The sequence below is a fragment of the Genypterus blacodes genome, unplaced genomic scaffold (genome assembly GCF_046128005.1).
Source record: "Genypterus blacodes isolate CSIRO-AG114 ecotype Tasmania unplaced genomic scaffold, CSIRO-AGI_Gbla_v1 ptg000058l_1, whole genome shotgun sequence".
Taxonomy (NCBI): domain Eukaryota; kingdom Metazoa; phylum Chordata; class Actinopteri; order Ophidiiformes; family Ophidiidae; genus Genypterus; species Genypterus blacodes.
Window position 1 is genome coordinate 5953032 of NW_027466870.1, and position 17986 is coordinate 5971017.

General features: G+C 43.8%; 1 protein-coding gene across 3 annotated transcripts in view; it reads right to left on the reverse strand.

The window, feature by feature from the left end:
* Positions 1-552: 552 nt before the first annotated feature.
* The window catches only part of elavl4 (ELAV like neuron-specific RNA binding protein 4), a 64455-nt gene continuing 47021 nt past the window's right edge, over positions 553-17986 (reverse strand). For 2 of the 3 annotated variants that reach the window (XM_076153268.1, XM_076153267.1), the window contains exons 4-7: positions 17586-17739; positions 8594-8819; positions 3829-3867; positions 553-900 (exon numbers count right to left, since the gene is read on the reverse strand). In XM_076153268.1, coding sequence (XP_076009383.1) covers positions 573-900; positions 3829-3867; positions 8594-8819; positions 17586-17739 — 747 coding nt within the window. In that variant the 3' untranslated portion in view covers positions 553-572. Of the gene's footprint in view, positions 901-3828; positions 3868-8593; positions 8832-17585; positions 17740-17986 lie in introns of all 3 variants that reach the window. The other variant, XM_076153266.1, reaches the window with a different exon arrangement.

The following is a 17986-nucleotide window of genomic DNA, read 5'->3' on the forward strand; positions in this document are numbered from 1 at the left end:
AAAAATGAATGAATGATTCACCAATTTAAAAAAGAGCCCCCTCCCTTTCGTCGACGGGGAGGTATACAATACTAACGACAGTGGATCCGGATTTACAAAAGAAAAACAAATCCTGAATCAAGACTGAGAAAAGGGTTTCGATCTAAAAAGGACATTCTCTTCTCTGAAATAATGGGATACGGGGGTTTGCTACTGTTTACACAGAAGAGAAAAATCATTTTGAACAACCACAACAAACAGAAAGAATATACAACAAAGAGAAGCCTGCATTATCACAGGAGCTTCCAAAAACTCATGGACATTTTCATCATTTCATTTTTGTAATACTTAGGCAACATTGGCTTATAGGTCCAAAGTTATAATATAAGCCATTTCTAGTTCAATTTGTTGGATGGTTTTGTCGGTTGCTTTGTGTTCCGGTTGGCGTTTGAGATTACTGTGTTGGATGGCTGTAGTAAGGTGGTAGTGGTAGATTGTGACTGAGGGGGGTAAGGGACAAGTGGAGGTGGGGGGTTGGGGGCAATTTTAGAGCAGACAAAGTCGGGGGGGCAACTTGTTCTACCCTTTAAAGTTCAGGACTTGTGTGTCTTGTTAGTCTTGAAAGAGACTTGCAAGACGCGGTCGCCCAACCTGTAGCCGTTGAGACTGGCGATGGCCATGGCCGCCTCGTCGTAGTTCGTCATGGTGACGAAACCGAAGCCTTTGCACTTGTTGGTGTTGAAGTCACGGATCACCTTGACGTTGTTGACCGCGCCGAAGGGCCCGAACAGCTGCCACAGCACGCTCTCGTCTGAATCTGGGGACAGGTTGTACACGAAGATGCACCAACCGGTGCCCGTGTGCCCGGGGATGTTCATGCCAACCAGGCTGGTCATGCTGTCAATAGTGATGGGGGAGAACCTGAGAGGGGAGGCGGAGGGGACAAAACACAGGAAGGGAGAGCAGAAAGAAGAGAGGGGAGAGAGAAGAGAAGACGTTTGAACCTCACAGGTTAAGTGTCTGTGAAATCTGAATGATCTATTGGACATGAGATGATGATAAAGCTACTAAAACACATCTCCACCCTGCTGTCACTGAAGAATTATTTTTGGCACAGCCTCAACATTTTGACATTAAACCCTCCTTCTATCTCCAAAAGCTTCCTCTGATCCTGCTCACCTCTACGATTACAAAATCTTAAAGTTAGATCTAAAATGTACAATCAAACCACAAAGACTCTGATCTGCCAACTCAGCTCAATTAGGATGAATCTACATGGATATTGTATGTGGATGTGCTGTATGTCTATGTACTGAACATGCTACATCGGTTATATGTGTGTGTGTGTGTGTGTGTGTGTGTCTGCAAAGCCCTCACTAAATCCTCTCTGAGCTTCTAGTTTCTGAAAGGCCTCCTGTCAGGAATGACGACAGAGTTGCATGATGGGATGTATTTCTGCCAAAGGAGACGCAGACTAGGTTTTTTTTTCTGTATCTGCTCGAGTGGCTCCTTTAGGAGCTAAATTGCAGGAAGTTGTTGAATTAAACCGTTTCTAGAAATTCATCAAAGATCATGCACACAGCCGGCTAAATCTGTTCTCATTTGCCACATAATCTTCTCCTTTTTCTTGTGATGCAAGAGATTTGAATTCTCAGTTGACTACACTTAATTGCCTTTCCGCTCAAAGGAAAGCGAAAGGAGAAAAAATGCCCCCACTTTTAAATAAAAGGTAAATGAGATAAAAAGGTTCATTTCTTCTGCCACCTCTCTCTAAGAAACGCCTATACAGTAGGCATTATTGGGCGTACTTTAATTGAGATTTCCGCTTTGCTGCAGCTGTCTCAGAGAAGCCGGCTTTCTTTAAGGAAGAGGAGGAGGGAGAGGGAACAAACTAAATGGAAAATGGAAGCACTTTACAGCCCAGTGGCATTAAGGCACAAAGCGTATTCCTCCCACTCCTCCCGCAGTCTGCAGGGTGTTCTGTTCTGTTCTATTCCAGAGCTTGTGGCACTGATCGATAGCACTGCTCACTGCCTGCTCTCCCCCCTACCCCCCCTCCTCTCCTGACTATATATGGGCAACAATCGCTACGACCTTCCTGCATGACTTTGGTCATGCAGAGTACGCTGATGGCCGTTGTGGTTGGTATGGATGTGAATCTAAAGCTCTAAAGGTGATCGACTCAGTAACTACAGTGGCTCTCAGCACAAATCTGACTGGAATCTTTCTTGGCTAAAAATGTGGTTTTGTCTCGTGTGCTTCTACATGATTAGTGTTTTCTTCAGCACCAAGCAGGCAGATCTCTACAGGCTTCTTCACATCCACTCCTTGTCTAGTATGCTGATGCGTTCAGACTCTCCTGCTGGGCTCAGAAAACCTTGTGTTCTTGTGCATGATATGCATGCAAACGCTGGAGTATGTGAGGAGGATTGTGAGAGTGAGAGGGGGACTTGCTAACAGAGCTACAGTGTGAGTGTGCCTGTATGTGCATGTGTGTCAATATGTGCATGTGTGTGTGTGTGTGAGCATACCTATCAGAGTGGTACCAAACACTAACCAATGTTACTGAAGACCAGGGGTTGCATAGCAACAGTGTGGCTGACCAGATATCTATTCTGTCCTTTCTAAAGCCAACCATTTTCAGCTCTTAACACCTTTCTTCGCTTTGCTTTCAAATAATAACCTTAGATCACAGAAATACTCTTCTGGCTGAGTGATACACAATTGCAATCAGGCTGAATCAGAAACTATTTTACCTTTAGAAAATGATGTTAAGTCATAAAGGGAGCACCTGTTTTTTTCACAGCAGTCATTACAGAGAGGTAATCCAATGGTTCTTATTTAGATGGACAAAGAAGGTGTTAAAAGCCTGCAAGTCTGGGGATATTACTCTACTGTCATAGGGCCATTTTGCAAATTGATTCCAAATTCCTACACAGATTTTGTGGCTGGGGGAACATTTCTTTCTCAAGCTAAACTTCTTTCTTTCTGTTGGAAAGCTGAGTTCAGACGGTGTCCCCCTGTGCCTGCAACATGCAAGATGCCTCCGTCAGTACATGAAACATCTATCACCACAGTGGCTGGTGCTCTGGGTTATGTAACACCTATGGTAGCGAGAATGCAAAATGAAACATGGAGGCAAAAGGAAGGAATTAGAGCAGAGCAGTGCCAAGCAAAGCTGGAGCTGTCTGCAGTGAAACAGCATTTCCTGTTTCCAGCAGGGATCCAGGTTCATCCAGCCTCATCCCAAATCCCAACCACTATGTTATCTTTCACTAGTATGGCCAAAAGCAATTGAGGTAATTAATAATTTTGTCATAAACATATGTATGTGTATCTTTCCCACAGAGGGTTGGCTTATATTGGTGTAGCAATTAACGAACTATAAAGTGTTAATATTTGCTCAATTAACTTCTAAACAGAGGCTGATGTCGAGGTACAATGAGGGTACAGCAGGAGAACCTGAATCCAGTAGAAATAAAAACACACCTAGAAACCAAGAGCTTAACACCAGAGAACAAATCCATTCAAGAGACAGAAACGACCCAAAAGAATCCAAACAACACCAGCACGACTCTCAACCAAAAGAAAGCAAATTCCACTGAAAACAAAGGTTGTTTTCTGATATATTTGAAGTCCTTAGGTGGTTTGTAACCAACTTAAGCTGACAAGGAGAAACCAAACAACTTAAGGAACCAAAAATGCAGGTAATCTTGAACGAATTGTTAAATGCAAGGTGACTGCAAAAATACAAGTAAACTCAAACTAAAAAACAACAACAAACAAAACGATATTGAAAAATCATTGAGTCAACATGGACATCTGGCATTGGGTGAAGTTTTTAATTACCTCTTTACGCCATAGGCCATATTAAGCAAATTGTCCAGCCTGTAAAGAGAAGGAGGGTTCTGGGGTTAATGGTGGGCAGATGGTCGACTCACTCAATGGAACTAATGTTAAGTCCCTGTAGGAAGTGCATGGTCCTCCTCACTCAAGAAACAAACAGTCCTGTCTACAGTTGGCCCATTACACTGAGGAGCCCCACCAGTAAATAATTCTACCTATCGATTTGTTGCCATCACTTCATAAATCTGCGGTGCCATCAGTATGGGCGTCGCTTGCCCGCTGGGATACTTCAAAGACTATAACAAAGAATAGCGTCCGCTAATGCCAGAATGAAGTCTCTGCTGTGTCTTTACTGTCTGGGCGACCATTAATTGTCAACACAACACGACGAAGGTCTGGTCACATTTCAGCATTACAGTCGCATAGCATGACACTTGGTTCTACCAGAATACGAGGCTGGCCATAGTCCTTTGCAATGGTTAATAATAACTGCATGTGCATATGCAGTCAATTTATGCCACCATAAAGGCAAAAGGTGGAGGAAATTAGTTTTCATTAATTCATTTTTTTCCTCTAATCTTTGGAGTTGCCTACATTACGCAATTTCCAAAACTTGGACACCTGAAATGACAGAAAATGAAGTAATTGTCCTGATCCAGAGTTCTGTCAGTGTAATGGTTTGGCATTTGGAACAATGAGTGAGAGAGAGGATGATGGTTAGTATGTTAGCTATGAGGTGGACCAACACAAAACCAAAACACAACTGAATATCAAGCTAGCCATGGAACTGTGAGTGTCTTTGTAGTCTGGGTGAAATGGCTGTAATAATGAGGAGCTCCTATTTGGTCGATGCCCTACTTTCATAAAATTTGAGCCTTTGAGCTACAGGCCGTGCCAATCAAGGTAGAGTGCAGTTTCTCTCTCTCTCTCTTTGTGTGTGTGTGTGTGTGTGTGTGTGTGGGCTGCATGAAATCCCCCCCCCCCCCACGATTGATGCAGTCTGCTTGCTGACTCAATGACCTTCATTCCTCACTTGGGTCTGGCCTGTCTCATGTCTTATTAACTCCTCTGGCCTAATGGACAGAGGCCACGGCTTATTGAGCAACAGCTGGCTGACGACTCCTCTCAAAAACAACACCAACGCTCTAACTTTGACATTGACACTGTGGTTGTCTCTAAGTTTCTACACATAAGTGGTAGATTTAAGTATTTAGAAGCAACTTCATTTTCTTGTGATATAAATGTAAATTTATGACTGAGGTTTGTAAAAGAAATGATGAGGGAGTGCAGCGTACACTGAATACCAAACACCATACTATTACTGTGGTATATTTCAAATACATTTAGCATTTTTTGGTCTAATTGTGAACAATTGTATGCAGGGATGACAGGGGAATGCAGTAAACTAACTATACAACAGAGAATACACTAAACATGTTTTTCATCCATCTGTTATCCAGGTCAGGTATTTTTTTGTTGATATTTTTTCCAAATTAGATTCAGTTATATTTACAAGTTTTAACATTTGTACAAATCCGACTTTACATTTAGCAATGTGAATATATGTAAATAGAGAAATGAAAGTCTAAACTACCCTTGCAGGTGACTGGAGTGAGGTGAACCTTTGTACTTATCTGGATTCCCAACACAGGCCTAAGTTTAATATTTATTCTCCCTAACTAACCCTAAATAAAGCAATAGCCGTAAACAAAAAAGAGAAGAGGATAAACAGACTCATTAAAGCAGTAATTAGCCCATTATGTGGGAAGGGAATGAGCAGGCTGCTTTGTGGGTAAATGAGTCAATTGGAGTTGAAGCTCAGAGGAGAGCTGCTCCAGACCCCCGAGCTCACAGACATATGCTGGCCACCGAGCCGACGGGCTACAACATAAACAAAATAACCTGTTCCTAACACACACACACACACACATTTTCTCTTGTTCTCTTCCCTCTTTCTGTGATGTACAATTGTACACTGATCCATGTTCACCATGCAAACATTCAGTGGCAGCTTTTCACACTGCCTCTCAAAGCTCAGCATAAACAATGGGGCTTTTGTGCTTTCTCTCAATGCATGTTAATAGAGTGTTGTTGCTTTTTGTCTTTTCTTGTTTGAAACAAAGTCTGTTCAATTAAAACTGGCTCCTGTTCTGGACATAACGGGGCAATTTTGGTAATTAGAACAATTAGTTGACGACTCAGAAACAGAAACGGGTGACATCTAGAGCTGAATGGATTGTGCTTCCAGTTAATGTTTGCTATCTTGGAGAAGAACCATCCAAGGGAAAGAATGAATTATTCTCTTACACAAGTAGATGCAGTATCATTCTGTGCGTTTTAAAAGTGGGTTATCAAATGGTTTGATAAATGATATTTAGCAACACTTCTTATTGTTTGGTGCATGAAAGATCAGTGAAGTACAGTTTAGTATTTTTTCATGTTTAATGCTGAACTGAAACTTCATTTTAAATGTTTAAGTTGAATGGTAATTTCAGTTTGACCTTGAACGGTGAACCTTTTATTGAGAATCTGTTGGATTGTAATGTATCCTTTATTTACTCGTAACAAATTTAAGCCTAACAGAACAGGCAACAATGTCGATGCAATTGCATACTATTTTATATAAGCCAATAAAATGTTTTCCTCCTGCCGAGCGCTGTGCACATCCAGCACATTTCTGACTTGGAAGTACTGAGGTTTTAGTGGAGGGCTCGGGAGCAGGAGCACGGGGACACAGTGAGGAAGTGTCCTGTGGTTGTGAGTTGTGATGAGAAGCGACAGCTCTCCTGTGGAGCCTGTAAATTGGCTTGGCGTATCACAGACACACAGCCATGCTACATCGCTCAGGTGTCACACCAGGGAAGCTGCTCCAGTAGAAAAATACCTTCCAAACTCTGACTTTGATGGGGAGTAAACAGCACGACTGGCTCGGTGTTATTGAAAGACAGAAAATTGTATGAGCATTTTTCTGCCTCCAATTCTAAACTATCGAAGTTGGATGGGATAATGTGAGGTAATATCATATGATCACCAACAGGACCTACAGATCAAATAAGCCTCAGCCATGGGTGCCGTTGGTGTTGAGCAACATTAATTTTGTAGTGGTGAAGTGGTGTCATCAGTGAGTGATAGAAATGACCTGGAGGGATGTCATATATATATATACAGCATGTCTGTGGTACACTGTATATGTGTGAATGATAGCTTGGTATAGGAGAAATGGACGTGGGCAAAGAAATGCACTAAAGGTTTAAGGGACTGAGCTGCTCCAAGCATCTCAGCTGGGCCGCAATATATCCATTACTATTTTTTGCTTTCTTTTATTTTGCCCTTGGTTCATTGAATTAAACACTTTTTCTCTCTTACACTGCTCAAGGTTTATTGAAACTGAGCATTGAGGTATAGTAAACAGGTTTAGTTATAATAAAGATAAACATTTTCAGTCAGTGAGTCAAACTCCAGCACTGGACTGCAAACATCACTGGGCTTTGCATCCGGCCAAGTAAAGTGGCAGAAAGACGTAAATGCAAATGAAATGCAGCACACCTTGAGTTTCTTAAACACTTGAGTGTATTTGTAACCCAGTGCACATTTTGCCCAGGCCTCAAAGGGAATATATGGAAATGTGGGCACAATGGCAGCATGATGAAATGAAGGGAAATACATATAGTTGTGAACGACAGAACCCCACAGTCTCTTATGAACAGCTCCTTTCTGATCTGAGTGGACCCACACAGCGAGTGCACAGGGCCCCATTTACCAGACATCTGCACCAGGTGTGCACAGCGCACACCTGTTGTTCAAAAGGGGACGTAAATACTGAAACAAATGTTCACGGGAGGAAGGTTGCATCATTGTTGATACAGAGACATTGCTGTGACTCATAATCACTGTGTAGGAGTTACATCCCCTGTTCGAACACATTGCAAATTGCATTTGTTGCAAATGTTTTACAAATCAGGGCTGTTGTTTAGAAGTGCTTCCTTGATTAAATGCATTCATTGTGAAATAAAGCCTGAATAATAGCTGCTGCGTTTGACATTGACAACTCACATCAGCAATTTAGTTTTTTTTCCTGGACATAAATCTCCCTCTCATTTCCAAAAACCAATCCTGTTCATCATTCCAGGGGAACAAATGAAGCAGGTCGTGCTGTACTTCATTTTATGGTTACACCTTTTCATCAAAATGTTAATCACACTTGATTAGAATATCGGTCACGTCACATCAGATGCAACTTACTTATTTTGGAATTCATAACCTCATGCGTGAATTATAATGATCACACTTTGTACAGTGTGCTAAGTTACATTAGGTAATGTTGGAGACTGAGCCATCAAACACAGCGCTGCATTGTGCACAAAGGCCAAATGCAGACAAATCAAACTTCCAGACGCATTAACCTGGAGTTTCCAAACCTTTGGCCGGCGACGACCTGTGACCCCAGCATTTCAAATAGAGACAAAACAATCCTATAGATAACGATGAGGTCTTTCATATTGTTTGGCCATGTTGTCATCCAGGACTTTAATGTGATAGAAACAACTAAATAGACCACACACTTATTACTCTGGTATATTCAGTCATTTTGTATCGGTCATTAATGAACATCCAAAGAAAATCCCACAGGGTCCACCGCCTCAAGGTTAGGAAAATCTCCACAAAGCGTCTCCATGCTGACCTCTGACCTCTTTCCCACCCCGTCCTACCGTCTGTCTACTCCACCTCCCGCCACACGGACGTCTCCGAGCCCCACGCCGGTACTCACCTGAACCTCTGAGCCTGGTGGTGCAGGGGCCCTGGGTATCTGCGGTTGGGGGACTGGTAGAGTTGCGACAGGAGAGCTTGGCTGGTCTTCTGGCTGGGGTTGTTGGCGAATTTAACTGTGATGGGCTCGGCGGCGCCTGATGGCTTCTGCCCATTCAGGCCCTTGATGGCCTCTTCAGCCTCTATCCTCTTATCAAAGCGTATGAAGCCCACACCTCGGGAGCCACCTGTGGGGCCAGCACATCACAAACAAGAGGGAATCCCCTTTACTTCACAAGGTTACATGAACATCCTAATCCATTAAAAGGTCATCATTTATGTATTATTAATCAGAGAGTAAAAGTTAACTTCAGCATTCTACCACATTCATGATGTTTTTATGATCTCATCTTAGCATAAAAATCATCTAGTTGTTGTTGGGCAATATCAGTTCAACTAAATCTGATTGGATCTAGGTCACTATGAAGAAAAACACTATTAAATATGATTTTTTAAGGTTTGTATATATTTTCCTATTTCATCATTATTATGTTTTGTGCAGCTGAGGCCATCAGTTTACACAAAAACAAAAGCACTCGCCTTTGGCCCAGTGGCACTTGATGCTTTCTTGACTTCAGACACAGTCAGGCACACACACACAGACACACAGACACACACACACTCGCTCTCTCTCCTCATGCATTGTTTCCACTGACATTTGAGTCGTCTCCGTGGAGATATTTTTTGACTGCCACCTGAGAGAAACATTTAGAGACGAGCTTCCTGGGAGGTCCTTTATTGGCATCTGTGGATGTTCTTTGCGTGTTTCTGCTTCTGTGTGTCTGTATTTGTGTGTGTGTGTGTGTGTGTGTGTATGTGTACACACTCGCTGGTATCTATTAATGGATGCTGTGCCTTGTTTTAATGAGGCTGCCTCGGTGGCCCAGAGGATGCTTGCTCAGTGACAGCAGCACTCTGAGACTATTTACATAATACTGTGTGCACACAGGCATGTCTGAAACTGAATAAAAGGGAGGCAGTGAGAAAGAGAATTTGGTGTTTGAGCATCATTGTGTGCAGTCTTTCTCACACATGAAAGACTCTCCTTATTGTAATTCCAAATTTTGCTACATGCCATCCCTCTCCCCATCTCTATTTCTCCCCTTCCCTCTGCCTCGTCTCATACTTCTCATAGATGTCAAATTCTTCAATGTCCTTTCAAGGCCAGTTTTCGATATAATGTTGCACTCAAGTGATCGTGTGTTTAAGGGTCTTAATTTTCCAGGTGCAAGGTTTCCACTCTTCATCTTGGCGACAGATGGACAAATCAGCCTAGCACATTTTATTGACCACACACACGTTCTGTTGTTCACAGCCCTGAAAGTCCCAAGTTATTGCTTTTACACGCTGCCTGCCGGATGATCTCATTAACTCTGATCCAGTCTAAATTATTCTGTTTTATTCTTATTTTACCTTCCTGGCTCCCTCTCCCATGACAGGCTTTCACGATTTCCCCTCCCTTACCTCATCTTCTGCCAACTCTGTACCTGTACATTTTAATTAGCTTGTCAGAAGCAGAAAAATAACAATCCTAATGGGATCTACACAGTCCAAACAACCGCTGCTGCTCCCAACATTTTTGAACGCTTTTTGCTGCAGTTGTCATGTATACGCTGTATGCCTGCATGGATGAGGGTCAGCACTATTCTTCTGTGGAGAGTTGTTTGGATTGTTGTCAGAAAGTGAGAATGGAAGTGGACATTTGTATCTGCTTTTACCAAAGTAAATCTGCTGAGGATAGGTGGTCCTTTCTACCAACACCATCCTTCAAATTGATAAGTGGGAGCTGCCAGGTTCCACGACAGTCATAAATGCAACTCCAAAAGCCTTGCTCAGCTCAAGGGTACCTCAGCAGTAGTTAAGGGGGAAAAGAGCATTGCTCATTCACTTTCTCCACCAAGAGGAGAAAGGAGGAGAGAGGACTGCAGCCGTCCTTTAATCCTTACACTTGTTTGGCCTTGAGCTGCTCCTAAGCTGGCGCTGGCTGGAGGGCCTCTAGACAAATGCTTGGCATACAGATGAAGACACAAACACAGCCAAAGATGCACACAGACACACACGCTGTTAAGTGATGACTTCAAGAGGCGCTATTAAGAGTGAAGTGTGGAGAAAGGGAGTAGAGATGTCCATGACAACATGCAATCTGCCATGACCAATTGTGGATTGAAGTGTCTTTGTGTGATAGAATGTGTGCGTGTGTACTTTTGTTTGCTTAAGTGTGCATCGGGTTACTCTGGTTCTTGAGCACATTTATGCTATGAGATGGTGAGAGAGGCGAAGTGGCAGTTGACCACATCACCTACTTCTTGGGTTTAGTGTGTGCATGTGTGTGTGTGTCTCTCTCCGGCTCCTTTTAAACCTTATATTCAAATGAAATCTACACACACATCCTTGTCCTTCCCATCCTTGGTTCTTCCTGCATTGTAAATGAATAGCAGAAGCCGGGCTGTTATACGAGGTCATTCATATATAAAATAAGTAATAACTTTAGTGCTCTGGCTGTCTCTGTCCATGTTCCAGGGGCTGGTCCCCATTCAGGTAACGAGCGAGCTGGGAAGAGGAGGCACGACGACGTTTACAACTGTGTGTGTGTGTGTGTGTGTGTGTCTAGGTGCGTGTGGAGCGCAGGCGGAATAAAACTGCTTTTGCATCTGAAAGGCAATTCATACTCAATCAGATATCAGCACAGTCTGTATTTCATTAATTCAAAATTTTCTAAATTGCAATAAATGCGGGGAGCTATTGACAATAACAACAACACCAAATTGGGCTTGTGTTACACAATGAGACTCAAACAAAGACAAATGAATAAGTGTTGGTCTGCAGTACCGTGTGAGGCATTTGGACAGCATTTGGCTTTGATTCAGGGACTATATTACTGTGCTCCATGACTGATATTATGCTCAAACTGTTAAGTCACATTAAATCTGTTCAAATCAAATGATGCAACATAAAATGATTTGAAGAAAGAAAGATGGTCGGTCCCTGTATCTGCGTCGTTGTTAGTGGAGTTAAATCTGAAGCAGTGTGAGCTGAGGAACAGGCTTTGTGTCTGTGCAGCATTCTGTCATGCTGCATGCTGCCATTACACTCATGCTGTATTAATGTAGTAAACAATGAGAAGGTTTGCTCTGGTTAAATATTACAACAAAAACAAACTTGCAATCTAGAGAGGCCAGCTGCAAGTCGAGGGAGTCCAACCTAATGAGTGTCCTTTCAACCAGCCACAGCAGCAGTGCGTACTTATCAACCACCAGCCAGCTATATGGGCAGCAGCAGAGCACAATGTACTTACTAGCTACAGTAGTCTGTCTGTCTGTCCTTCTCTCTCTCTCTCTCACTCTCTCCTCCACTTCTAACTCCTTTTTGCTCTCTCTCTTCTCCACAGTAATCAACAGAGGCTTATGTAACTCTCTCTACCTGCGCTTATCTCTTTCTAACACACACCGACGGGCACATTGGCTGCCTCACTAATATCGTGCTTCTTCAGTGGAGGAGGGAGGGGGGGAGGGAGGGAGGGGCAGCGGGATGTAGCGGGAGACAGGCTGGGGAGAGGCAAGGCACAAAGTTAAAGGGAGAAAAGAGACGGTGGGAAAAAAGGAGAAAGAAGGAAAGGACAAAAGGAGACAAGGTGAAAGAGGAGAATGTTAGAGGGTGACAGTGAAAGGATGATGATGAAAGGAAACAGTGCTATTCTTGCTTGCTCTTGCCCAAACAAAGCCCATCTTCCTCTAAAACCCACTATCATTTCCCCAAACACTGACTGACTGACAGAGAAAAATGGCTGCTCCTCAGAGAGGAGAGGAGGTGAAAAACCTGGCTGTTGGCTAATGAAACACACACACACACACACACGCTTTCTGTCTTTCTCATGTACTGTACTGTATCCATTTAAACAGGCACATGCACATACACACACACACACACACAGGGATGGATGCACTAATGAAAGCTCAATGATTTTCTTCCACCTTCCACACTCTCCTCTGTCTGTGAAGCTTCTTTCTATCAACTTTATCAAAATGTTGGTTTTCTTGCCTTTTCAAAAGATTTATTATGTGTCTATAGAGAAAGACAACGCATGTCCTTGTTTTTGGTAACATTAGTGTGTGTCTGGGTACAGATGGCATTTGAAAGAGCAAAAGGAAAGAAGAGGAGCCTTTGAATAGTGGAGCTGCCCTGTGCCTTGGCCTGTCAGTGCAGAGGCTCAACCATCTGTCTGGTGTGTGTCTGTGTGTGTGTGTATGTTTGTCGGCTACCACAGAGATGCATTCAATTGAAACAACTAAAAGGAAAGAAGGGAGAGGGGATGGTGCAAGTCAAGGATGCAGTCATCCCACCTAGAGGGTGCACATCTCCGCTCAAATTACCTTGACCGCTCGTTCTGTTCTCTGCTACTGGACAGGTGGGGAACAGGGATTCACTGCTGTGTGAGTCTGAAGGAGAACATCCATTATTCAAGTCAGGAGAGGAGATAACATACCAACTGCTATGGAGGTTGGGTAATTCCTTTGAGAAAATATTGTGGTGTTGAAATACAAAATTACACCATGCAAACATGAATGGACTGAAACAGAGAGAGAGTAACTGTGCGGGCACTCAGGTGTGGAAGAATAACTTAGTGGCTTTAAAGACACCTTTCTCCCTTTGTTTCTATTTACGTATGTGCCAACACTACCTTTACACAGCCGAGTCTTAGAAACATTCATTAACATGTTAAAGTTGCACATTAGACCTTACAGGATAGTGTTAATGGGTTACAGTAGTATCATTGTGGGGGTGTGCTATGACCCCTGTTCACACACAGCTGGTCCAAACTGGAGCCTGGCTGCCTCTCCTGCATGTTAGAATGAGAGGAGGGAGGGGGGATGCTGCATTTTTAAACAGATGAAGAGGCAGAATATGGTTGTCCAGTCACAAGGAATCAATGGAGAGAGGAAGGTAGAGAGGAGGGTGAGTGGGATAGTGGAAGACATGACAAGCTGTCCTTGTCCAAGTCAATGTGTTTGCATGTCTCCAAGATCACTTTGGCAGTTTCTGTGGACTTTCTTTCATCTGCTTCTCACAGTGAAGGAGGCTAAGTGTTTTTTTTATACTTTCTGTATTGAACAGAAGAGTGACTGCAGGGTGCATCCTGTAGATGAGGAGGTCATTTAGTGAACAGACTTCATGTTCCCGTTTTAGCAGAGCAGGAGATGGGAAGCACCAGCCCATCTGTCAATGGCCACTCAAGAACATCCATAACTTCAACAACGATTGCGGTTTCTGTGCATTTCTGTCAGACCCTAACCCCCCTCCACTCCCCCACTGCCTGTTTTATTTCTATAGATCAGTCTCCACTATCCACAAATGCATAATCTTGCAATAATCAAATATTTTTGATCCCACGCGACAAATCCAAGCAGGGAGCGTATCAGGTCCCTATTACATTACTATACAGTCATGTCCAACAGAGATACTGCACATGTGGACATCTGGCCTAAGGGCGTGTCCCAGGGAGCTCCCTCACTAAGACAATCACTCACAGTGAATTAGATTTTGGGCACTGGTTAGGTCACTGATGCAATGATCGTTGGGGCACTGATGACTCAGTGACCTGTTACATAATTCCAGGATGCTGTCTCATAAACAACATGTCCACCGAGCAAATGAAAGAATGGGGCGACTCTTTAAGATCCCAGTACAGAGAGGGAAGCAATGGCTACATGTGTGTTCACCTAGAGACCTGTTGAAAGGGGCAGTAGGGAGAAGTCCTTGTGTGTCTATGCGTTGGGCGTGCAGTGAGGACGATGTCATTTCACGTCTTCAGCTTGATGACTGTAGAAACCACAGATGCTGATTTTTATAGTGGAACACTGAAATTTCTCGGGAGCTAAACGTGCAGTAGAATTTTTGGCAATGCCACTTCCTACAAAATGGCTGATTCCTTTGGGCAGTTAACTCGTGAACAATGGGGATTGTTTCTCTCTTTCTCTCTCTCTTTCCCTCTCCCTCTCTCCCCCGCCCTTTCTTGTTCTGTACTTACATTTTTGGCAGCCACGGGAGAGTTTTAATTTGCAGCACATTTCTCTCTTAATGGCACCGAGTGTGTGTGCGTGTGGGTGTGTGTATGTCTTGTGCGCTTATGTTGGTACAGTAATAGAGAGGAGAAAAAGACGAGGCAATGATGCCAGCATTCTACTCTCAGGGCCCTTCTAAAGTCCTCCGTGTTTTTTAATCACCAGCAACTCATACATCTAATTAATCATTAACATTCCTCCTGCTGATCCTCTAGCCTCTGGGGGGACCTTGCAGGACCTCTGTCTCTGCTCCTTTCTCTCTGTGTCTATCTGCTCTTTCTGTGTGTGTGTGTGTGCGCGCGTGTGTGTGTGTCTGTATGAATATGTATCTAATTTTTCAGGCAGGTGGGCAGGATACCAATTAGTGTAGTAAAGGGTATTAGCAGTGTACAGTATTGCTCTTGCTCTAGAGTGAACTAACCAGTGCATGTAACTACAGAGCTTCAGGTAAGGACGGTACGCTAAGCTGATATACGGGGACGGGGCTCTTGGCTGTAGTGCCTGTAGGCTGTAGTCTAGTCTCTAGTCTCTAGTCTCTAGTCTTCTGTCTCTAGAAGATGCACCCAGTTGAGATTGAATATCAGAATCTGACCTGACCAAGTGTTTTTGTTAAGCCTATGTACACACACTAGTTTGCAGGTGGGTGTAGATACGCTGAGAGGTTGCCCTGGTGATAAAACGTGTTATTTACAATAATTATGAAGGTGTAAGTTCTCCCACCCTAAGAGGCCAACAAGCCTATTGGGGAGAGGTAGATGGACTTCAATCAAGGGTGGTCTGTAGACGCCCGCGCAGTCCTGACGAGAGGTCTAATCAGCCTGTGTGGGTGTTGAATGGGTGTGTGGGGCCTGGTAAAGTCCTGGAGAGGCGGTGCCTGTAGATGCCTGATCACACTGGGATTTGTTTATGTAATTAATATCCACACCTCTGCTCTGTTTACATAACCTTATAAATAATGTGCGTGTGTGTGCTGAAAACATGATCCACTGTTTCTGAAGGGCCGACGCACGTGGCAGAGAGGTGCTGAAGGCTTTTCATCCGTGCCCAAACACCTTCCGGGATTGCCGTCTCCCCAACTCTCTTTACAGGTTTGTCTCTTACGTATACGGAGTTTGTTGATGTCAGCAAACTCCCAACTCCACCCCAACTTCAACTCAATCTCACCCACTCAGCTGGGAAGGACACGTGTGGGCGTGCAGATCCTTGAGTAGCGCTCAAACGCTGTCTCCCAGGTGCCACTCCCACTAGTAGATTCAACCTAGTCGTGAAACAAACCCTTCCCCTGCCATTTAAGGGAGGATTGTGCAAAGTGCTCAACCTTTTAAGATTCTTTTTGATCCGGGTGTTCATATCTAAGCAGAGGCATGTGCTCAGCGTTGCGTCAGATTTCTGGACTATGAGCTGTGGTCTGTGAGGGAGATCAGTTGATATAAGACTACATCAGAAAATGAGGAAGTGCTTCATAGCTGGAAAGGTTTTATTAAAGCCCCAAAGAGGGAGGATGGGGCATGTGAGGCTTTTGTTTCCTCTTTCCACCTTGTATAGTAGGAGACGACTGTAGTGTAGTGTTTTGCCCAAGAAACTGTCTGTAAAAATGGAAATGAAAGATATATTACACTCATATCAATAAATGCCAAATCTGGGGTGCACAGTCAAAGTGAAAAGTGATATATTTATAGATATTGTGGCGCCTTTATCCATTTGTTATTCTTCTCCTGTTTCTGCTGCTGATTCTGTATTTTCCTCTCTGCTCCCTTTCCTCCCTCTGTCCATTTCCATTATGTCTCAGTTTAAGTTAGGCTTTTGAACAGGGTGTTATCCTACACCTGACATTATTCCCATAAGTGGAAATGAACAACTCAAGCAATTTATCGGCACATCTTTGCTTCACTTTAACACTGACTCTCTACAAGTCTCTCTGGTAGAACCATGAATTATTGAGTCTCTTGCAAACCCATAGCTAAGAGCTACGCTGTAAAGCCAAAAATCAGATGAGCCCGAGGCCCAGATGTGAACGCATGCGGTTTCTGTGGCATTGCTTGTATTTGTGTGGTGGAGTTTCAGAGTGTGGCCTTTAAGCAGCATGGTGGTGTGTGTGATGTGTGCCACCTACAGCAGAAGTACAGGAGATGTCCTTGTCCCATTCATGTGTGTGTGACGGTTGAGTTTATGTTCTGCTTCTCGCCCTGCAATTCACAACTCTTCATTCATTTCCTCTCTCCTCATTTCCTCTGCTTCCCACTCATCTGTTCATTTACTCTATTAGGTCCATGGTGGGTTTTTTCCTTTACACTCCATCCTGTCTCCTTTCATTTGGACTCCTTTCCTCTCCTTGCCCTCTCCCCTGGCCTGCTCAGAATGTACAGATGGGCATACACTTCACTGCCAGGAGTGATTTATGCTGCTTAGGCAAATGAGTATGGCTTACAGCATGCTGCTGTTTTCTCCTTCATCAGTGCACTTTGCAAATAGCACTGGAGCAGGTTGCAGCCAGTAGACACACACACACAGACACACACGCCCTGAAATGGATCTAAAGAGACATGCTAGAGGATATCTCATGCATTATAATGGGCTGATGTGATTCACGCTTGTGTTTTGGATGTAGTGAGATGTGTAATTGAGCGCGCGCACACACACACACACACACACACACACACACACACACACACACACACACACACACACAGTCTCTATATTACACATTCACCTGACCATACATATACAAATGCGCACACACATAACCACACACACTAAATGACAGCTGTGCCAGTAACCAGGCGCTACCTTTTCTTTAACCTTCTTTGTTTACAAAAAGCTCAACATCTTAAATGGTTAATCCGGCTTGCACACACATAATTAGAATGTAGCGAATAGGCGCTGCCCCATAGATACCTGTGACCTGGTCCACAAGGATACGGGAGGTGATGATGCGTCCGTACTGGGAGAAGAGCTGCTCCAGCTCCTTCTGGGTCATGGTCTTAGGCAGACCGCTCACATACAGGTTGGCGTCACGGATGGAGGCCGAGCTGGGCCGTGCATATGACACCTATGGGAGAGGAAGCATAAGAAGAGGTTTGTGTTTCTGCAGAAGGGCTGCACGACTTGCGTTTCAATTCACAACATGAATACAGTGCAACAGGGACAATCATCCTGTGTGTGTGTGTAGTGGATGGCGCAGGGTATGAGTCATAGAATAAATAGAAAAGTTGTGTATTTCCTTCGCACACCTGGGCCAAGGGATTATCATCATCAGGAAATGAGAGAGATAGTGCTTCATTCAGGGAAGAGGGAAG